The sequence below is a fragment of the Typopeltis vanoorti genome, chromosome 20 (assembly GCF_054136105.1).
Source record: "Typopeltis vanoorti isolate ZY-2024b chromosome 20, IOZ_Tvanoo_1.0, whole genome shotgun sequence".
Taxonomy (NCBI): Eukaryota; Metazoa; Arthropoda; class Arachnida; order Uropygi; family Thelyphonidae; genus Typopeltis; species Typopeltis vanoorti.
In genome coordinates this window covers 47514884-47539283 of record NC_143568.1, presented here as the reverse complement: position 1 = coordinate 47539283, position 24400 = coordinate 47514884, and the positions used below count along the sequence as shown (strand labels likewise).

The following is a 24400-nucleotide window of genomic DNA, read 5'->3' as shown; positions in this document are numbered from 1 at the left end:
TACTCTAGGTCTTTTCCTGACATGCTGCATCAACCACTTTGCTAATCTTTTCTCTATCATTAAGTAACAGTACCACCTGAGATTAGCCATGCTTACATATTCCTGAATATTAACAATACCATGTTCCTTACTAATATATTCATTTTGAATATGATTCTGCCATGGACAGCATCTGTTCACTCTCCACAAATATTTCTCAGGAGAAAAACTCATATTTGTGATCTCTAGTCTTTGATCAACTCCTTTACTTCTAATCCAGCTCTCAGATCTATTCTATTCTATCAGTGGCCCTAACAGGCACTTAAGCATCCATGGCCTTCCAAGTATCCTTGGGTTTCCTAAATATAATACAAGGATAAGGTTAGCCCTATGCATCTAAGTATTCTTGTCTGTAAATTGTGTATGTTATACTGGTGGGTTTGCGTGTTCTGAGGAACAAAACATCTGAGTTTCCAGGAGAAAAAAAAATCCTCTACTTCCTTACGAGACCAGCTTACTCTCAGATCTAGCTCTCAAATCTATCGACCTATAATTAAAATTGGTTTAAACATTCTCTTGTATACTGTTAGTTTAGAGCATCGGTTCCCAACTGGTGGTGTGCGTAACCCCCCTGGGGGGGGGTACTTGCTGGGCTGTTCAGGAGTACATGAAAAATAATCCGTAATGGCGGAAAAACAAGTAAAGTAAACAAAATGCAAAACATTAGTTATGGAACAATAAATGTCAGTATTTAAAAACAGTTATTTTAAAAATAAGGGGTATAATTTATAGAAATGGGTTTAAAAGGGGTACACAAGTGAAAAAAAGGTTGGGAACCACTGGTTTAGAGCATTGACTAATTTCTCTTTTATTCCAGATAAAATTTATTCACTTGACCCCTACCATACCATCTTTACTTATTCTCTCGTTTATTTCCATATTTAATTTGCCATCTTCACTAAAACCAGTGTGTATATAGTTAATGTTTTACTTGTTCTATAGGTTCTCCACTCAGGATACAGTCAATGTTTTCAATGTTTTTGCCTGTTTTCTTTATCTTTTTATTGCTGATGTTTCTGCCAAATCATCTGCATAAAGTAAACAGCAGTAAATCAGGTTTCATGTCATTCTCCTTCATAATGAGATTCATATAGATAATAAATAATAGTGGAGATAGTGTGAACTGTTACCTTATAATTCTTTCTTTTAAGGTTACAAGGCGATCAGCATTCATATTTAAGAATTTGGGGACACAAAACACAGGTGTTGAAATAATTATTTTACTAATTATTAATAAAATAACACTTGACGTTTAGACCCCTGTATCGAGGTCATCATCAGAAGGATACATGTGTATGGGAACCAAGCTACATGCTGTTGCACTCTATAAAGGTAAATTAAATCTACGTTGTTAACTAATCTTTTTCTTAGCCTGACCTCTAGTCAATATTATATAAAATAAAATTTTAAAAAATTAATAAATAAAAAAAAATTAAATAAAATAAAAAAAAAGAAAACTACAATAAATGCTGCTAAAGTCCTCATTTACTAAGATTTTCTTATGGATTTGTACAGTTGAGGTTTCTATTGAATGTTCCAAAAAAAAAAAAAAAAAAAAACAATTCACCAAGTCTTCTTGTATTGAGGTTTTTCTTTGTGGTTGCTATGAAGGTTGTGGGTCCTCCACATTCTTGGAATGGTTAGACCATCATTTTTTTTTCAGATTTGGATTATGTTTGAGCATTTCACATGCCTCTTTGAATTTCCTCTCGGACCAGGTTTTGGTGCAGTGTAGGGACTTGGAACCTTTCAAATCAATTCTGTGGTATGTTTGGAGTGTGTGGTCAGAAAGGCTGGTTTTTTCAAAATAGAGGTATTTAATATGTTGTTTGTGTTCATCCTTCCTGATTGGGATGGTTCGCCCTGTTTCCCCTTATGTATGGTAGGTTATATGTGAATTGTATTTTGTATACTGCTGGGTGGGCACTAGGTGTGGCAGAGGATCCTTGGAAGAACTGAGTAGGTGTCTTAATTTTGTCGTGGGTTTAAAGGTGGTTTTGATGTTGTATTTGTGTAGTGTTTTGTCTATTTTTACGGAAACGCCTCTAACATATGATATGGCAATAGCATTCTTGAAATCTTTTTTGTTTTTAGTAGTATCTCTGTGCAGGATCTTGTGGATGGTTTTCTTACTGTATCCATTTTTTATAAAGGTATGGTTGATAATCTTGTATTCCTGGTTAGGAGCCTGTTCATTTGAACAGATAGTTTGAGCTCTGTGTTTAAGGGTGCTTATGACCCCTAGTTTTTGTGTTGGGTGGTGATAAGAAGTTTTGTGTAAGTAATGGCCTGTGTGTGTAGGTTTGCGGTACACTGAGAAATAGAGACGGCCTAAGGGAAGACTTGTGACGAGTGTGTCTAGGAACGGAAGAGAGTTGTTTTTTTCTATTTCAATGGTGAATTGGATGCGTTTGTGTTGTATGTTGAGGTGGCTAAGGAATGTATTTGATGCTTTGCGGCTGTGGGGCCAAACAGTGAAAATATCGTCGACGTATCTGAGCCAAATTTTGGACTTTAGGCATGCTGACTCTAGAGCTCATTGCTCAAAGTCTTCCATATAAAAGTTAGTTATTGGGGGGAAAGTGGTGAGCCCATGGCTGTACCCTCTTTTTGAAGGTAAAAATTGTTTTGCCACACGAAATACCCGGAGCAGAGTACGTGGGCAAAAAGGGCCGTGATGTCGTGTGGAAATATAATCAATGATACTATCTTGCTTCACTAAGAGCAAGATAGTATCATTGATTGGGACATTGATGAAAAGGGAAGTTATGTCAAAGCTGACTAATAGATATTGGTCATTGAGTGTAATCAGGGCCGGCCTTCTCTATAAAGGCACCTGGGTGCAAGAAACCTTTTGGGGCCCTAAAATATTTTTCAAAGGTAAAAATTAAAGGATTCGAAATCAACGTAATTTAAAACCTCTTACCTGCAAATTATTTTGGCACAGGAAAACAAAAAAAACACATTCGAAATATAACAGGTTAGCATAATGTTTACCGAACACAAAACAAAAGTATTAAATAATTAAAATAAATAAATATTTAACACAAACAAAAGTAACCAGGCTCACCAACTAGCGCACAAAAACTATTTACAATTAATTATTGTTTAAAGTAATAAAAAAAATTAATTTAAGCACATAAAAAAAAAATAGGTTTACTATTTAGGGGCCTAGTTTTACTAACAGGTATATTGCTTAATATGTATTTATTTAAATATATGATTTTTTTTTTTTTTGCTATGTCATTAATCATTTCTGAAAAATTACAATTTTTGGCAATTTCCTTTTCGATGCTTAATATAGCAAGTGCATTTAAGCATTCTTCGCACATACTTGACCTAAGATAATTCTTTATCAATTTAAATTTGCTAAAAGAACACTCTGCACTTGCTATAGTAACTGGTAACGTAAAGAAAATTTTCAATACAGTTAGCACATTTGGAAATAGTTCATTATAACTATTATTTAATATATATTTCAATATGTCTTGCGCGTTATTTAAATTTTTTTTGGTCCAAGATCAATTCTCGTAACAAATTAATTTCCTGGATTAAGTCTTCATTTACATCTTTACTATAATATTTTACAAAATCCCTTGAGCGGTTTTCTAGTTCATTGTTTTCTAATGTTTTCATATCAGTGATTAATTTAAAATAAGAAATAACATTGGATATATTTTTAAATCTGTCATCTATTTGTACAATAATAGTATCAATCACAATGTTGAAAAAGTGACATCTAAATTCCTCTACCGGGTTTAGTAAAACTTCATCTTCTGCTAGTTCGGAAAATAATCTTTTTTTTTTTTCGAATTCTTTTTTCAGGGAAGTCTTCGGAAATATTCAAGTTTCGTGCTATCATTTAAGCGTTGTCTAAAAATGTGTTAAATTTTGATCTTAAATTTTGGATTTCATTTTTAATTTTATTCACTAAATTAAAAGCAGAGTCAAGAACAATTGTTTTTGCTTGAAATAGTTTGTTGATACTATTAATTTTTGACAATATTGTAAACCACATCGATAAGCTTAAAATAAATGGCATTTCTTGTAATGAATCTAGTAGACTTTTAGCTTCAAATACTGCTGTGTTATTGTTAATTGCACCAATAAATTCTTCTAAGGCATTATAAGTTTGTTCAAACTGTGTATACACTGCTTTGACCGCATCTATTTTGGCTTCCCATTGAGTATTACATAATGGTTTAAGTGTTGATTGATCTTTTCTTCTTCTTTTGGAAAATAATACACAACAAAAGCAAAATACCGAGTCTTGAGCTTTTGAGTAAACTAACCAGTTGCGAAGCTGAGTTTCACCATTTGGCATTTTTTTTTTAAATAGTACGATGTAGAAAATGATCTACCTTCAACATGCTTACCGAATGCGTTTTGATGATGTTGTTTAGGTCTGGTTTTAATGCAAAATAATCTAAATTTATCAGTTATAATATTTGGCCACAAACCTGGATCATTTATATTCACTTGATCACCATCGTTATTTGCTGTATCCAAAAACGTTTGTATAATCAGATGAGTCTTTTTCGATGAATCACGCAGTTTCTACATTTTCGTTGAAAAGTTGTGTAGCTTGTTTGGAGTTTGCTTCTTCAGTTGAAGTTTGAATCGCAACTACTGAAGTCATAGCAATTTCGTTGTCAAATTTATTTTGTAGCCATGAAAACAAATCTACTTGTGACTATTTGAGATTTTGCTTTTCTTCTTTTTTCTTTTCTGCTGATTTCCTTTTTTGACACCCAGAGGGATACTTTCTTGGCATGTACATTATGGGTTAGGCTTTGCTTGTCGAATATGTAAATAATATTAAATATTTTTATCCCATGAATTAACAAAAAGTTAAATATGTACATACTTTTTACAATATTACAGAATTTTAGAAACACTCAAGGAATGTGTGTTTTGTTTGTTTACTTCAGTTTGACCCTTATCTATCACTATTAACTGAGTTGAAATTAACATAGTTGAGATCTAATCACGTGCAGACAACACTTCATAATCCTGAATATTGATAATACATTTCACATAGCTTTAAAAATAACTTACCGTATTTACTGGAATATAACTGGTCCTCGCGTACAACTCGCACCCCTGATTTTACTTTGCTAAAAAAAGAAATCGAAAAGTTTCGCATAACCTTGCACAGGAAAAAAAAAAGTTCAATCACATTCACCTCATGGCAATAGTGACTCACTTCCCATGGCAAACCACGTGCCCTCCATACTAGCCAATATGTCTGCAGACGCAAGTAAAAGCAGGTCGTTTTATTGTATCACTGAATAAGGTACAAACATTTGCAGTCTGTGTAATATATTTCTCAACAAATAGTGCAATTAGATACAGCTGGGATAAAAAAGACACTAACTAATGAAACGCATCTCCCTTCCCACAAAAACTATGCTATTTAGCTGCAAGCAAAACCATATGCTGCACTGGCAAACACTAAAAACTAGATGTGTGGGAGTCTGTCCTTATTTTTATTGTTGCTCAAATGCAGAGCAACAATAAAAATCAACAGAAAGTGTTATAATTCGTAAACGTGTTAAAGCTAGAAATATATAGCGAATATTGTTATGGCACTTTCAGATACTGAATTTGGTTGAAGAGAATTAGCATTTCAATTCAAAAATTGTCTGCTGACATTTATCTTTGACTTGCGCGATCTTTTGTTAATACTACAGCAATCATATGCACATATCTTTACTGGCCTAGTACCATGGCTGTCTGTTCGTTAGTCATTAGTGAAGGATTGTTCATTAAGTATCTCAAGTCTTATAAATTACTGCTAATTTTTGCTTTAAATAATGGGAAAGCAGATGCTACTATTTGGGCAGGATGCACACAAGGAACTGCTCTCTAGAAATAGCATTTTCAATATATGTGGGGATTTTACGAAAAAAACTGAACACTTTAGTTTCCGAAAATCAATGTAAAGGAAATTTGCTTTTATATCTAATAAGTTAAACATATTAATTGACAATAAATACTTCCAATCCATATTTTAATGACTTACAATTTAATAAAATCCAAATACACTTTAGAAAACATATACGTTCTTTATGAAACATGAAAAGATATATCAAATGATGGTAAGGGAGTCACGACACGTCTGGATGCCTGAAGAATAATGCAACAACTGAACTGGACAAAACTAGTACATCAGTATATTGCGGAGATATATCGATGGCTTGGAAATAGAATGTTTGTTTCTAATTTTCTTATTATTATGAAACAGTTGGTAGAGTTTAATTAATTATTGCATTTTTATTTGGTATAGCTGTACTTAATAAAATTGTACTATATTAAGTTAAAATATGTCAATGAAGATGTTTGAAATGTATTTTTTTATTTAATTATTTTTTAAGATGAGCCCTGGGTTGCATGCCGGAAAAAGTCATTGGCATGCCACGTTTGGCAGGCATGTTAAGGGTTGTCCACCCATGCTCTAGACCATAGGTTGCCAAACTTTTTCGGGCCACCGCCCACTTTGCAAAACATAAATTTTGTAACCCCCCCCCTCCATTATAACAGTTTGAATAAAACCATATTTCAAATACTCAATACTGTACTGTTGACATTTCTTCTTATATTCAGACATAATGAAGTAATAAAATTTGCAAAAATATTCACAAAATAAAAGATTTAATTTACACTTTGTATGACTCCACTTATCTATCACACTTTCGACTGATGATTGTTGGCAAAGCACACAAAAAATAATGAAACTTATTCTTAAACCACTGGTATTTATAGATTTGAAATCTAGCCCGAATCGACTTGCATGCATTGACTTGTTTGCGATACCATCATACTCGTGCTTTGAACAAGTCACTGCAAGCACCTATATTCCTGTCAAAACATGCTGAATTGAGTGAATTACCTACGTAATTGTTGACTGACATACTACAAGTTAAGATTCATCTGCCGTGGATAGACTAAAGCCTGTATGGCACGATCAATTTTTACAATAGCAAAATATGAATAAATTTTTTAAGTATATAAAGCATAGAAGTTAAAATATCCTGTATCACACGTTCAATTTTCTCATTGACACAGAAAATTGACATCTATTTCTATCTGACATGGTAATTCAAAGGATTAGAAAATTGATAAAAAATATTGATCATGTAAGACGGGCATAAGATGAATTAAAATTCAATATTTAAATTTTAAATGATTATCTAATCGCAAAATCACGAAAATAATTAATTTTTAAATATATATTATTAATTTCTTCTATAAAGAGCCACAGATCCCTGGACCGCCTGATCCCACTATAGCCCCCCCCCCCCCCAAGAAGGCTTCAACGCCCACTTTGGGAACCTATGCTCTAGACCAGGGGTTCCCAACCTTTTTGTTTCCTAGAGCACATTCTAAAATACCGGTAGGGCGAAGGGCAATCTATTTTTTCAAGCAAATTTTTTGAATTCATTTGTTAAATGAATACATACAAAGTTTACATTATAATCATATGTTTTATTACTTAAAAGTTTATATTATATAAAAATGTAAATATATATATGTAAGTTAGTGTGATCTTTGGCATTCCATTTCATTGGCCAGTGCTTCATAATTAAGAAAATATGATGATATTCCAGTTCTTAAACTGGAATGAACAACTTCGAATGCGCATCTACTTTACATTGTATGAGTTTAATACTCGTCATGTGTCATTAACGTATGCGTCATATAGCATGCCATGAATTGTTGCGTGATTATTTCAAACTATACGGCACAAGTTTGAACAGCGGCGGGCACACACAAATTGGTCGACGGGTGCCATGTTGCCCGCGGGCATAGGGTTGGGAACCCCTGCTCTAGACTAACCATATATAAAGAATATAATAAATTATTATTATTATTATTATTCTGGGCAACTCCAAGGAATAGATAGACTCATCGAGGCCCTAACATCATGTCAAGAACAACTATTCAACATTCACACAATATCTATCATACCTTGCCTTGAACTCATTCATGGTCATAGCACCCACCACAGACTCTGGCAGCTTATTCCACTCATTCACCACTCTCCAAGTAAAAAACCTAGCTCTAACACCCTTGTTAACCACATTGTTGCCCAGCTTCCATGCATGGCCCCAAGTCCTCCCACCACCAGTCCCATTTTCAAAAATATCTTCTGGATTAATCTTATAGTAACCCTTCAGTAATTTGAATGTCTCAATCATATCACCCCTTTTCCGCCTATCGACCAATTTTTGCAACCCACAGATCTTCAACCTATTCTCATGAGGTTCATTCCACAGACCTGTTATCATCTTGGTCACTCGTCTCTGGATCCTCTCAACTTCTGCCCCATGACGAAAAAACCCAGGTGCCTATAACTAGGCACAGTAGTCCAGATGGGGTCTTATCAAGGCTCGATACAGAGGAACAATAACTTGTTTGTCTCTGCATGTTAAAGTATTTTTCAGAAGCCAAGTGATTTGATGAGCTGATTTAGCTACTTTTGCAATTTGCCCCCTAAACTTCAATTCCCTATCCACCAACACTCCCAAATCCCTGGCCTTATCAATCTCCTGGAGTGCACTTCCACCAATGTGATATACTGCTGCTATTCTTTTCACCCCAAAATGCATAACCTTACACTTTGCCACATTAAATTGACATCCATTTTTCCTAGCCCAGTCCTCCAAACTATCCAAATCATCCTGTAAAATTTTGACATCCTGTGCACTCATAATTGCTCTACCCAACTTTGCATCATCAGCAAACAAGTGAACACTTCCTCTCAGATCCTTTCCTATATCACTGATGAACAAATTGAAAAGTAGTGGTCCAAGAACAGAGCCCTGCGGCACACCACTAGTCACAAGCCGTCTTTCAGACTCAACTCCTGAATAAACCACTCTCTGGTATCTCTCCATCAACCACCCTCCTATCCATCTCACCATCCCCATCTGCTCCAGTTTACTAATTAGAGTTCCATATGGTATCCAGTCAAAGGACTTGGCAAGGTCCAGTAGAATCACTGTAAACCCATTACCCTTATCCAGTTCAGCCGTCACTGTGTTATAAAACGTGAGCAAGTTACTGAGGCATGATCTACCCTTCACAAAACCATGTTGTTCCCCATACAATATCCCATTTTCATCTATCCAATCCTGTATTCTTTTCTTGACTAATTTCTCTAAGACCTTGACGATTCCTGAAATGCTAATCAGTCGGTAATTTACAACAGCAGTCTTGGAACCACCTTTATGCAGTGGAACTATTTTCCCTTCTTTCCACCCCATCGGGACTAACCCAGACCCGAGACTCAAATTAAACAAAATGGTCAAGGGTACTGACAATTCTTTAGCCGCTTCTCGTACGACACAAGCTGGTATACCATCCAATCCCACAGATGTATTGACATTGAGGTTATGCAATAGACTACTCACCTCCACTTCATTCACCACAATTCCCATATAATCTACTGGTTCATTCATTTCTGCAACGTCACCACCTGGATGATATATTCTTGCAAAGTGCTCACTCAGTAACTCAACTATATCAACTGATTCAGTTACCTCCCTACCATCGGCATTCTTTAAAATCATTCTGCCATATACATTTTTCCTTTTACTTGCAACATATTGAAAAAACTGTTTAGGTTTCTCTTTAGCCTGCATGGCCAATGTTCTTTCGTAATCCTTTTTTGCTTTTCTTACCACACTCGTTACCCCTCTGGCCTGCGCTTTATACCGTTCATGTGCCTGCCGGTCACCTTTCTCCTTAAATTCCCTCCATAGTTGTTTCTTTTTTTGCATAATGGTGTTATTCATCCATTTAATTCCTACTTGATTTATTATTCGGACTCTAGGTATACAGTCAGCCATTGCTTCATGCAAACACTTCTTAGCTGCCTCCCATGCACTATCAACTTCTAGTCCTTACAGTTGTACATGCCATGGCACCGAACCAATTAAACTCCTAAGCTTGTCATACTTTCCAGCCCGAATTTCTACATGTACCCTGTCTTAATTGCAAATTCCACACCTTTAGCCACCTCCCAAGTCAAGACCCTATGATCACTCTCACCAATTGGTGGCAATGTGATCATATTTGTTACAGCCAAATCCTCAGATGTAATTACTAGGTCAAGCACTCTCTGACCCCTAGTATTTTCCATTACATGCTGTCGCAGATAGTTATCCCTTAATAACCGCATAAAATCAAATTCCTTCCTCCCGTGTGTCCTCTCCTCACTCCAATCAATACGACCATAGTTGAAATCTCCCATAATAATTACCCTCCTTCCACTCATTTCTTCTATTTGCTTGTGCAAATAGAAGAAATGAGTGGAAGGAGTAGTCTATTGCATACTGTCTCCACCATCTTTTCCATCACCTGGTCTATAGCAGCACCCAATTGTATATTTTGTTCTGCTAGCCACAATCTCACACCAAATGGCCTCAAATGTGCTCTTTTCTCTATCCTGCAATTCAACTTCTATTCTCCTTGGCTGCAGCTCATCAGCTATCATCAACAATACTCCTCCCCCCATTTTATTCTCCCTGTCATTCCTGAACACACTATACCCATCACATTCAATCCCATTAGCTATATCATCTACAGTTAGCCATGATTCACTAATGCCAATAACCTGTGGTCTGGAAGTGCCAACCATGGCCAAAAAGTCTTCCTTCTTGTTCCTAATACTTCTAGCATTAGTGTATATGAATTCAAGACCCCCATTAGCCCCATCCTTACCTTGATGCCTTATATTAATTATCCCATTCTGATTTGTTGTCCTTATTGGCTTGAGCATATTATACTCATTCATACATTCAAATGCCTCCAACTAGTTATTTTTTCAACAGTTTCGATAACAAGCCAAATGATATAAATGTGTAACAGATTAGGAAAAAACTAATGATGAATCAGGCATTTTAGGGTAAAAACGAAAAAAAATTTGTTAATTTTTATACACTGCATAAATGCATCAAAAGGGTTAAGCAAAAACCCTGATATAATAGAGAAACACAGAGATATTATTATTACCTGGGGCCCTAAAATCCTGTCGATGAAATCACATTAGTTATAAGCAAAATTAGAAGAAAAAAAAAAAAAATTTCCGCAAATGTGTACTGACTGTGCCCATTCGATCGTGGGGTCCGGGTGCATTGCACCCATCGCACCCCCGAGATGGCCGGCCCTGAGTGTAATGTTTTTAATTTTGTTTATAAAATGTTGTGTATTTTTTATGTAGGAAGGAGAGGGTCCTTCCTACATAATAGTATTCTCAAGAATACTTAAAAGGAAGGAGAGGGTATTCTCCTTCCTCCTTCCAAAAACCTAGCGGCCACACTCAAGGAGTGTGGCCGCTAGGTTTTTGGCTAAGTGGCAGTCCGGGCTGTTGATTTCTTCCACAATCGAACGTATTGGTGTGTCCGTTTTGTGTACTTCTGGCAGGCCATAAATTCTGGGTCCGCGGCATACTGAGGTATTAGTTTTTTAATCGTTTCTTCCGGCCACATGTTAACGGATTTAATTAATTCAGTTGTTTTCTTTTTGTTGCATTGTGCGGGGTTGTAATTTACCATTTGGTAGGTGTTGTGGTCCAATACCAAATGGTTCATTTTTTCTATGTAGGTTGCCCGATCTAAAACAACAGTGGCATTCCCTTTACCTGCTTTTGTGATAATAATGTCCTGGTTATTTTTTAGGGATTTGAGGGCCAGTTTTTCTGCTTTGTTTAGGTTGCTGCTTAATTTGTTGGTTGATAACCAGGCCGTGGTTCGATGGTAGTTGGTTGCTCCTAACTTCGTTTGTGGGTGATTGCCTGCTCTTTGTGTTGTCAGTTTGGATTGGCTGCTCCTTTTGTTATGGCATCGTAATTGTCTTGTGCTTTCCTGTTATTTTAATGCCTGAAACTTCGTTATTAATTTTTCTTGTTTTTGAGTAATAGGCGCTTGGCCGAGTCGTCTGTGATCCTGTCCAATATATCCCAAATTTCTGGATTAACGTAACTGGATAACTCACATTTTAGTTGTAACACTCTGGCTTGGGTAGATGCTAAGTTTTTTCGTGCCTCGTGGATCTGTTCCTTTAACAAAGCTTTTTCTAGCCAGGCATAGATACGGAGCTGATGTATCTTTTTACACTTTAGCTGATGTAAACTTCTTCTTTAGTTTAATGTAGTTGGGTATTAAGTTGCTGTCTCTAAAGGTAAATTAAATCTACGTTGTTAACTAATCTTTTTCTTAGCCTGACCTCTAGTGATAAAATATATATATATATATAAAATAAAAAAAAATATATTAAATAAAATAAAATTAAAACTACAATAAAGTGTACTAAAGTCCTCACGTACTGAGATTCTTCTGGAATTAAACAGTTCATATTGTTATACTAAGATTTTCTTATGGATTTGTACAGTTGAGGTTTCTATTGAATGTTCCAAAAAAAAAAAAAACCAATTCACCAAGTCTTCTTGTATTGAGATTTTTCTTTGTGGTTGCTATGAAGGTTGCAGATGGGTCCTCCACATTCTTGGAATGGTTAGACCATCATTTTTATTCAGATTTGGATTATGTTTGAGCATTTCACATGCCTCTTTGAATTTCCTCTTGAACCAGGTTTAGGTGTGATGTAGGGACTTGGAACCTTTCAAATCAATTCTGTGGTATGTTTGGAGTGCATGGTCAGAAAGACCAGTTTTTCCAAAATGGAGGTATTTAATATGTCGTTTGTGTTCATCCTTCCTGATTGGATGGTTCGCCCTGTTTCCCCTATGTATGGTATGTTACATGTGAATTGTATTTTGTAAATCCCTGGGTGGGCTAGGTGTGGCAGAGGATCCCTGGAAGAACTGAGTAGGTGACTTAATTTAGTCAGGGATTTAAAGGTGGTTTTGATGTTGTATTTGTGTAGTGTTCTGTCTATTTTTATTGGAAATGCCTCTAATATATGGTATAGCAATAGCATTCTCAAAATCTTTTTTGTTTTTAGTGGTATCTCTGTGGAGGATCTTGTGGATGGTTTTCTTACTGTATCCATTTTTTATAAAGGTATGGTTGATGATCTCGTATTCCTGGTTAAGAGCCTGTTCATTTGAACAGATAGTTTGAGCTCTGTGTTTAAGGATGCTTATGACCCCTAGTTTTTGTGTTGGGTGTGGAGATAAGAAGTTTTGTGTAAGTAATGGCCTGTGTGTGTAGGTTTGCGGTAGACCGAGAAGGAGAGACAGCCTGAGGGAAGATGTGTGACGAATGTGTCTAGGAACGGAAGAGAGTTAGTTTTTTCTATTTCAATGATGAATTGGATGCGTTTGTGTTGTTTGTTCAGGTGACTAAGGAATGTATTTGATTCTTCGCGGCTGTGGGGCCAAATGGCGAAAATATCGTCGACGTATCTGAGCCAAATTTTGGGCTTTAGGCACGCCGACTCTAGAGCTCGTTGCTCAAAGTCTTCCATATAAAAGTTAGCTATTGGGGGGGGGGGGGGAGTGATGAGCCCATGGCTGTACCCTCTTTTTGAAGGTAAAAATTGTTTTGCCACACGAAATACCTGGAGCGGAGTACGTGGGCAAAGAGGGCCATGGTGTCGTGTGGAAATATGTTCTGTAAGAGCAAGATAGTATCATTGATTGGGACATTAGTGAAAAGGGAAGTTATGTCAAATCTGACTAATAGATCTTGGTTGTTGAGTGTAATGTTTTTAATTTTTTTTATGAAATGTGTATTTTTTATGTAGGAAGGGGAATGACCTACCAATTCCTTGAGTGTGGCCGTTAGATTTTTGGCTAAGTGGTAATTCGGGCTGTCAATTCCTTCCACATTCAGACATAGTGGTTTGTCTGTTTTGTGTACTTTTGGCAGATAAAGGGAATGCGACTGTGTTTTAGATTGGACAACCTACATAGAAAAAATGAAACATTTGGTATTGGACCACACCCCTACCAAATGGTAAATTACAACCCCACGCAACACAAAAAAAAGAAAACAACTGAATTAATTAAATCCATTAACACGTGGCCGGAAGAAACAATTAAAAAACTAATACCTCAGTATGCCCACACACCCAGAATTTATGGCCTGCCAAAAGTACATAAAAGGACCAAGCTTCCTGAATTATGTATTGCAGCCTCTCTAAATCTTATTTGAGCATTTCTGGTTGAAATGCTCAAATATCATCTACTCCAACTACTTTTCCACATTTCAGGTTTACAGTGACTTTTTCTACCAAGTACTGATAGGTATTCCTGATTGTATTCCTGCGACCCCACGCAATGCAACAAAAAGAAAACAACTGAATTAATTAAATCCGTTAAAATGTAGGTATTCCTGTGATGAGTCCTTGGAAGTGTTACGTAATATTAATAATAATAATAATTAACAATCTTTCAAAGTAATTATGTAGGAAGAATTTTCAATTTCAATGTAGGTTGAATTTTCAAACAACTAAGATATCTTTATCTTCATGTTTTTATGTTCATCTTAATTATCTCTGATTCCTTTTACAGTACTCTTTCCTCCTTTATCTGAAGTCATTAGCCTCTATATACAAGTAGCCCAGTCGTGAAGATACTTCACGTGCAAACATTGTTTACTTACACTTGGATAAAGGATGAAACCAAGAATATAATTCGGTGGCATCTTTAATTTATTTTATTTATCTTCTATATTCTCACCCAAGTTTTCCTATGACTTCTGTTTAGCTTTAGATTTTTTTTACACCTCTTTGGGTTTTTAAATTTTTCTCTGAAGTGTCTAAGAGTGCATGTTGACTTACTTACTAGGAACTTTTGAGACATTTATGGACTGCCTCTTTAACTTCTTAAGTCCACCATGGATTTCAGATATTTCTATCATTGCAGCCAACTTCACCACTTGCCTCACTGGCTGAATCAATTAAAGTTTTCTTTAGTCTGCCAGTGAGTTTCCAAGTCTGATTATTATTTTCAAACTCTCAGTTTTTTATCAATAATATTTGAGTCTATAGTTCACCTTGAAAAGCTACCCCTCTTTAATTAAACTTTCTTACATCATTTTTCTTTTTCTTTTCAATATATTCATTTTTACCTGCACAGAACAAATGGTGATCACTTCTTATTTTAAATACAGCATAAAGATATCACCATCAAAAATAATATAGTCAATGAGACTTTTATTTATTGCATTTTCTCTCCATGTGAATTTGTGCTATTTTTATGTGGAATATGGTGTTAATGATGACTAATCCGAGTCCTCAACAGAAATCCAGCAGATACTTATTATTATTAGTTTTGTCCTTTAAAACAAATTTTCCCAACAGTATCCATTATGTCTGGGATTAATTTCTTACCCTGTTATTTAGGCACTCCAGCAAAGACCAAATTTTCTCTTTATGTCAGCTGCCTTATCTAATACTCAAAAGTTCCTCTACTTCCTTCTTAGTAGAACCTTCTGTGGGACCACAATCAAATAAGTTTCATTGCTCAATTCAATTCTTCATTTTGATTTTTACTATGCCATGGTACTTGAAACTGCCCATCATTCAAGTCATTAGTGCTGAATATTACAGCTACTCCTTCCTTTCCCTGAAAATTATTGCATGAATATAGCATCATGTATTTGTTGTTTAGAAGAATCTTCACGTGTGTTTGTCTTCTTTGTTTCTGTAACAAAGAAGACAAATAGATCCTGTAACACACCCATTCTGTTGACAAGGTACTTTTCTAATTCTTCTCCAGTACAATTTCTTTTCAAGTGATCATTCTTATGTTGTTGGAGCCTCTTGGATTCTGCTGATATAAAGTTTAAGTTTTTTCTAGTAGCTGACTTTTCTCTGTTTGCATTGGTTCCTTGTCAAAACTCGTGAGACCCCTGTTTAACCAGATAACCCTGCAGCTGGACTAACACTTCATCTTGCCGGCCTGACTGGCCGAGTGGTTAGAGTATTTGCTCTCCAGCCTTGAGGGTTCGAATCCTGCCGTGGGCATGAATGTTTGTGATTGTCTGTGAAAATACTAGTAGTGGTGATGGGTAGTAGATGGCAGTGGTATAGATGATGCAGTTAGCTGAAGTTGGTGGAGACGGAGAGTTGTAGAGTGAGTGCCCTACCTTGATGAGTCTTTGGACTCCCTGGAGGTGTCACGTAATAATAATAATATCTTGTTCTACTATCACTGATTTTTGGTTTAAGCCAAGATAGAATACAATTTGGTTGGCAAAGTCCCAAATTGTCAGCCCATCTTCATCATTCATTCATTCATTCAGTATACGAGGGTGGTCTGAAAAGTTCTTGCCGTACAATGAAAAAACGAATTTATAATTTCAAAATTATTTTTATTTGTCAACATAATCTCCCTTAACCCTCCAACCAGCCAGGAACGTATATATACGTCCAGCTAAATCTGGATTCAATACACCTGTTGAAAGAACATGGATAAGAAGTGCAATTTGGCTGTTCTGTCCTTTAGAAGGTGCAATAATCCTTCACACCGTAGAAAACACTTAAATTATCTCGCGAAGCTGAGCCTCAGTTCTTTATAACAAGGAAAGCAGTTCCATGTTTTGCTGGGAAACTTGACTGTTAGTTGTATTAGAGGAGCTAAAAATATAAAAATTATTTTTATTTTCTCTTTTTGTTATTCAGTTTATAATTCCAGGACAAAATATAAATCCTTGCATACTTTCTTTACTTAAATATTGCGTTACCTTGGAGAACCAATGTTTAATGTTTTTGTGCTAATTTTGTCATATCATATCACTAAGTTTTTTCAAAATATCGTAATCTACTGTTTTTTGCACTTTCACCTTGTTGGTTTCCCTGTATAATCGGTCTTTACAAAATGAAATAAACGGTTATTATTTAAATTGATACTTATATATTTTCTGCTAGTTTATATATTTTTCTCCAATTTTAAAGTAAGCGATACTTTTGCATATATTCTCTATTACAAAATATGTATATGTGCATGCATCAAATGTGAAATTTCATATTTTTCCAACCCCCCCCCTCCATCTTTCAAGTAAATTATTTCACCAAAAAAATGAAAATATAAATAATAAAATAAAATAATTAAAATATATAAATAATAACGTTAACATTTCCCCCTTGCCAACACACTAATACACACAGCATTGATGTGATATAAGTTCCAAATTTTTTGTATGGGAGATTTATATATATATAATACCTTAATTGTATTCCAAACAACTCTGAATAGTAGGGTAAATCATTCTCTGAGATGTTTTATTTCTTTTGAAATAAAACATTTGAAACATTCTGTGTACCACAATCTCACCTAATACAACTTTTTTTTTCAAATATGTCTATTATAAGATTGTTTTTTGTAAATAAGAATACAGTTTGCCGAAACTTTGTCTATTAAATTTTCATAGCAGTGTGTGCCACAGTTTAGAAATTTTCAAAGTAGCACGAATATTTTTTTATTACAAAACAGCAATGTTTGATAAGAAATATTTGCATTGCAATAAAGTTCGACAGATTGAACAATATTATTGCATTAGACTGTGGAAGAATGATATTGTGGAATAAAAATGGGAATAGAGTGACTGATGCAGAGGACATAGTGGAATTGTTCAATGAACACTTTATTGGAGTATTTTGAGAGAGTTTTGAGAGAGGAGAGTGTTTCAAATACTGAGTACTCTGGATGTCAGTAAAGCTTCGGTACTGGATGATATTTCACCACGAGTTTTGAGAGAATGTGCTAGAGAACTTACAGCGCCTTTAACCTGGCTTTTCAATGAAAGTCTGGCTTCGGCAAAGGTGCCCAGGGAATGGAAGGAAGGTAAGATAGTGCCATTGCATAAGGGCGGTAGCAGACTGAAAGTGTCTAATTATAGACCAGTTTGTGTGTCATCAGTAGTTGTTAAGATCTTGGAGAAGGTAGTGAGGGACCGTATACAGCATTGGGCAGATGAGGGTAATGTTATCTGTGAGAGTCAACATGGATTTGTGAAAGGGCGCTCTTGTTTTAGCAATATGCTAGCCTTTTATAATAAAGTTACAAGAACATTAGATGAGGGAAAGGTATATACTGCAATTTTCTTAGACTTAGCAAAGGCATTTGACAGGGTGCCACATAATAAGCTGATATTTAAGTTGCAGCACATGGGTCTGGATGTCAGAATGGTCAACTGGATTCAGGATTGGCTGTCTGATAGGTATCAGAGAGTTGCGTATGGTGGAGCAGTTTCAAGGAGGCAGAGGGTTACAAGTGGGGTCCCACAGGGCTCAGTACTAGGACCTATATTGTTTAACCTTTATATCAATGACATTGCCAGTGGATTGCAAGGGGATATTCAGTTGTTTGTGGATGATGTGAAGCTGGGAAGGATTATTAGTAATAGTGGAGATGTGGTAGCCCTGCAAGAGGATTTGAATAAGCTAGATAGATGAGCAAATGAATGGGGGGGGGTGTCGGTTTAATGCAGCAAAATGTAACGTCTTGAGGTTTGAGAAACATCGATGGGACGCTGTTTACTCTATGGTAGGAGTTATACTGGAGGAAGTAGGGGAGAGAAGAGATCTGGGGTTGATGATTAATAGAAACCTGAAGTTTAGGAGACATATTGCAAAGGTGGTGAAGGTAACACAGAGGATTGCTGCAATTATAGGAAGGACACTGACTGCAGAGATAAGAGGGTTATCATTCCGTTGTATAAGTCTCTGATCAGACCACACTTGGACAGTATTCAAAATCTCTTATTTCAGTTTACTGTTTTGACAAAAGAAATAAACAATAATATTGATGTATATTGGAAACTTCTAATTCTGTACTCTTTCTTTGCATCTGAAATCAGCTGGTCAGCAGTTTGCTGAAATTATTCTAAGATTTACAAATACTATGCTATATTGTCAATATGTAAAACGGTATACCACACAAAAGAAAATTCAGTTGTGTTATTTTTGTTTCTTTCTTTTTAAAAAAAAAAAAATTCTAAATATTACTACTTCTATTGCTGCTGGTTGCTATTTCTGAAATACGTCATAGAAATGCTGGACAATAATCCTCTTAGCTGGAGGAAAAGCTAAAAGTCAGGGATTACTCTTTTGAGAAACACAAGAGAGAGAGAGAGAGAGAGAAAGTTTCCCAGAAGTAGCACTAAATTGCCTCAAGCAAGAATGTCTTGTTTCGTTTTCAGTTGATCATACTTCCTAACACAGAAAAACTGACATTTCTTTTACAGGCTGATGCAGTATTTATGCCAAAAATGATTTCTTTATTTATAGTGATCAGTTTCACTTTTATTATCGAAAAATTCAAAATAATTTGATACAATTATCTTGAAAAAAGATTTGAATTTTTTAAGAGAAAAGGCACATATCTGTTACATAATCATTTATATTTTGGTCGAGGTTGGGGGTTAGACATATTCAATCTGCAGGCAATTGTTACAAACATATATCACTTCAGCAACATGCTCATGCAGTTTAGTGTAAAATAATAGCAAAAGTTTAACTACTTCAATAATGTCACATATCTAAACTAGAAGAAAATGGCATTATATCTGTTGATGTTAGAACTCTAACATAAATATTTTTTCTGGCATGAATTCTCTACCAGCTATAATGTAATCTATTTACAGATTTTTGCACTCTTGTATTGACAAAAGAAATTTGTGCAGTAATTTCTTCTTCTACTACAAGAAAAAACCAGATGATAACAGAAGAAAAATATGTAGTATTTTCTTTTTCATTGGGTGAATTAGCAATGTTCTTTCTTTGCGTTTTGAAATGAAAGTGCAAATGATTATTTTCTTACCATTTTTGCCAATAGAAAATATGCTATAATTATACGAGTGACATTTTACTGTTTTTCTCCCACAGGAGAAAAGAAATTATTATTATTATTATTATTATTATTATTATTATTATTATTCAGGCCTCCATGGAGTCAAAAGACTCATCGTGGGCAGTCCTTCCTAAGAAACACAAAGTCTATCACGACTCATCGAGAGGAGGTCCCCCCCCCCCAAAGAAACACAAAGTCTATCATACCACTCCTCAAACTCATTGACCGTTCTCGCTCTCACCACTCCATCAGGCAATGCATTCCACGGTTCAACCACCCTCCACGCAAAGAAACCACTCCTCACCCTCTTGCTCACAGTTTCCTTTCATAACTTCCAGGGATGGCCTCTTGTCATCACTCCTTCCCGCTGTTCAACCAAGCGAAAGAACTCCCCAGTGTCAACCCTGTAACCACCTCTCAACAGTTTAAAAGTCTCAATCATATCACCTCTCCTTCTTCTATCCACCAAACTCTGCAGTCCACATTCCCTCAGCCGATCCTCATAACTAACATTGTACAGTCCTGAAACCATCTTTGTCATCTGTATCTGTACCCTTTCCTCAGTTAATTAATCCCCTTCAAATCCTGGGGACCAAATTTGAGAACAATAGTCTAAGTGTGATCTGATCAGAGACTTATACAACGGAATGATAACTCTTTTATCTCTGCAGGTCAGTGTCCTTCCCATAATTGCAGCAATCCTCTGTGTTACCTTCACCACCTTTGCAATATGTCACCTAAATTTCAGGTTTCTATCAATCATCAACCCCAGATCTCTTGTCTCCCCTACATCCTCCAGTATAACTCCTGTTATACTGGAGGATGTAGGGGAGACAAGAGCTTACATTTTGCTGCATTAAACTGATACCCACATTCATTTGCTCATCTATCTAGTTTATTCAAATCCTCTTGCAGGGCTACCACATCTGCACTATTACTAATAATCCTTCCCAGCTTCGCATCATCCACAAACAACTGAATATCCCCTTGCAATCCATTGGCAATGTCACTGATATAAAGGTTAAACAATATAGGTCCTAGTACTGAGCCCTGTGGGACCCCACTTGTAACCCTCTGCCTTCTTGAAACTACTCCACCATACACAACTCTCTGATACCTACCAGACAGCCAATCCTGAATCCAGTTGACCAATCTGACATCCAGACCCATGTGCTGCAACTTAAATATCAGCTTATCATGTGGCACCCTGTCAAATGCCTTTGCTAAGTCTAAGAAAATTGCAGTCTATGCCTTTCCCTCATATAATGTTCTTGTAACTTTATTATAAAAGGCTAGCATATTGCTAAAACAAGAGCGCCCCTTCACAAATCTATGTTGACTCTCACAGATAACATTACCCTCATCTGCCCAGTGCTGTATACGGTCCCTCACTACTTTCTCCAAGATCTTAACAACTACTGATGACACACAAACTGGCCTATAATTAGACACTTCCAGTCTGTTACCACCCTTATGCATTGGCACTATCTTACCTTCCTTCCATTCCCTGGGCACTCTTCTCATAGCCAGACTTTCATTGAAAAGCCAGATTAAAGGCGCTGTCAGTTCCCTAGCACATTCTCTCAAAACCCATGGTGAAATATCATCCAGTCCCAAAGCTTTACTAACATCTAGAGTACTCAGTATCTGAAACACACTCTCCTCCTGTACCTCTAAACCTCGAACCTGCCCTATCCCTCTAGCATTAAAACTGACTCCTCTAGGATGAAATACCCCAATAAAATGTTCATTGAACAATTCCACTATGTCCTCTGCATCAGTCACTCTATTCCCATTTTTATCCCATAATATTATTCACAGTCATTTCTCCTCTTACTAGCTACATAGGTAAAAAATTCCCTAGGATTTTCTTTGGATCTTAGGGCGAATCTCCTCTCATATTCCAGTTTCGCTTTCCTTACCACACTAGTCACTCTTCTGGGCTGTGTCTTATATTCTTCATGCATCTTCTCTTCACCTATCTCCTTATATCTCTTCCATAGCTTCTTTTTCGCATGCAATTCCTGTTTAATATTGTTTGTCATCCACTTTACTCCAAATTGTGTCCTCTTTTTCACTCGTGGTATACAACTTGCCATTGCTGCTAACAAATATTCTTTCACAATTTCCCATGTACTAATGATATCCCGGCCTTCCAATTCCTCCCTCCATGAAAGTTCCCGAAGTTGACGTCTAAGACTATTATAATCACCTGCTTTATAATTACCAAAATATAAATAAATTATAATTACTATTACCAAAATATATTCATTGCAAAGGCTGATCTGTAGCCATTTCAGGATTGATTATTTATTTTGGCAGGTGTGAAACTTTTATTTTTGGAAAGAGACACAATGAATTGTGCAGCAAAAATAAGTAAAAAAATAATCTAGTACAGTAAAGCAAATTCCAAGTACCGCAGTACATGTAAAGACAACTGACTCAAAAGTCCCTCCACCACAGTTAATCTGTTATTCTAAAATTCTTGATAAAAGATAGAATGTCGATGAAGTTTTGATCCATAAAAAAATCTGGGGTTGTGTGGCTATTTCATCCACCTCGGCTGGTAGGAGGGTTAAGATTAATACATTTATTCCAGCGATGCTCCAGTGCCATTATCCCGTCCTTGTAGTGGTTCTCAGTAAGATCTGCAAAATACCCCTCTACAGCTGCAATCATTTGAAGATAAACCTCTTGATTCGAAGATAAACGCTGATCAGCGAGGAAGAGTTTTAGTTTTGGGAAGAGATAGAAGTCAGAGGCAGCCAAATATGGGGAAATAGGGTGGATGTTGCAACAATTTATAGTGCAGATCCCTTAATTTTTCCCACTGCCAAAACAACTTTGTGGGCAGGTGCACTGTCCTGATGAAAGATGAGTTTCTTCTTCTGCAAACCGGCTCTTTTCTCACAAATTTTTTCGTCTAGTCTTGTTAAAAGATCAGAATAATATTCCCCAGTTATCGTTTTATCCTTTTCAAGTTAATTAATAAACAAAATGCCTTTCGCATCCCAAAACACCAATGTCATGACCTTTCCTACTGATAGAACTGACTTTGTCTTCTTTGGCGATGAACGACCGGCTTCTGTCCACTGTTTTGACTGCTGTTTGGATTCTGGTGTATAATAGTGAATCAAAGTCTCATCCATAGTAATAAATCAATGCAAAAAATCTATTTTATTTTCATTAAAATGCTTCAAGCACTGTTCAGAGATTTTCATGCGAGTGCGTTTTTGATCTGCTGTGAGCAAGCGTGACACCCATCTTGTGCAAAACTTTTTCATTTGCAATTCTTCATGCAAAATATATCCTACACATTCTTTTGAAATGCCTATAATCTCAGCAATTTCATGCACTTTGATTTGCTGGTCATCCAATACCATATCATGCACTTGATCAATGATTTCTGGTGTTGTTACACTTTTGGGATGTCCTTCACATGGATCATCTTCAAGGCTGGTACGGCCACATTTAAACTCGGCAGCCCATTTCGTAATTGTTGAAAACAAAGGAGAAGAATGCCCATAAACTTTTATGAACTTCAAATGAATTTCTTTTAGCGTTAAACCTTCTTTTACAAAGAATTTTATAACTGCATGATACTCAATTTTATCGATTTCAAGGGACACAGAGAACACTTTTGCTTCAGACAGCTGTACAGATAGATATTTACTAAGGGGATGCACCATTCGAAGATGAGAACTGGATATTAAGTCAGAGGCCTTGATCAGTTCTCTGTATTCCATAAAAGGCTATCACGGTGGTCTCCTCCCAGTTATCTAGCTAGCTAGCTTTGATCCTTTATGAACTCAATGAAAAATCTCTTCTAGATGGCATTTTCTCAATTTATCCTGATATTTTACATTTCAAATACCTGAATGATCTTGGTTACTCTTTTCTCAACCTTTGTAAAACCTCTTAATTTCCTGGCATGGAGTTTTTGTGAGATCCACAGGATCTTGAGCAACAGCTGCTCAACATTTCTTTATGAGGTGTGACAATTTAATTCCCTGTGAAGCATTTCCAAAGGACTGCAACCTCCAACAGTTCAGGAAGAATCAATATCAACTGATTACTCTATTCCTGATCGCTCCCCATATATGGCATTTATTTGCTATAGGCTCTTCTGCCTTTTGTGTGTAAGAGTAATATATATAAAAAAAATTATGTATATTTATGCATGTGCAGCCTGAAATATACAGTAATCTGCTGATTTGTATCAACAACAACTTTTCATCCCCCCCCCCTCTATCTATAGCCGAAACATAGTGCACATGCGCACACACAGTCGTTATTTCAGGATTGTTAAATTTGACCAATATATAAAAAATATGAATGCCAACTATATAAAAACAGTGTGAAGCAAAATGAAAATAATCTCTTACCATAACAAGAGTGTGGTTGCTGAGAACTGGACATTCTTCTTCTTCTGGTTGGAAAGTAATCTATAATTATAATTTTTGTTTCATTAATATACTCTCTTTTAAGATAACGTCTTCATAATTAGTCTAATGTGAAGCAGAATGAGCAGCACAGTATTGCAAACAATGAATGTCACATTAAACCTTTGTGGTTCGCAACATCCTAAAATATTAT

The 24400-nt window shown here is 36.0% G+C and overlaps 1 protein-coding gene across 8 annotated transcripts in view; it reads right to left on the bottom strand.

Annotated features, from left to right (window-relative positions):
• Window positions 1-24400, bottom strand: part of LOC150095411 (spermatogenesis-associated protein 6) — a 523112-nt gene that overhangs the window by 68022 nt on the left and 430690 nt on the right. For all 8 annotated transcript variants that reach the window (XM_090410322.1, XM_090410323.1, XM_090410320.1 and 5 more), the window contains one exon: window positions 24190-24249. In XM_090410322.1, coding sequence (XP_090266448.1) covers window positions 24190-24249 — 60 coding nt within the window. The remainder of the gene's footprint in view (window positions 1-24189; window positions 24250-24400) is intronic.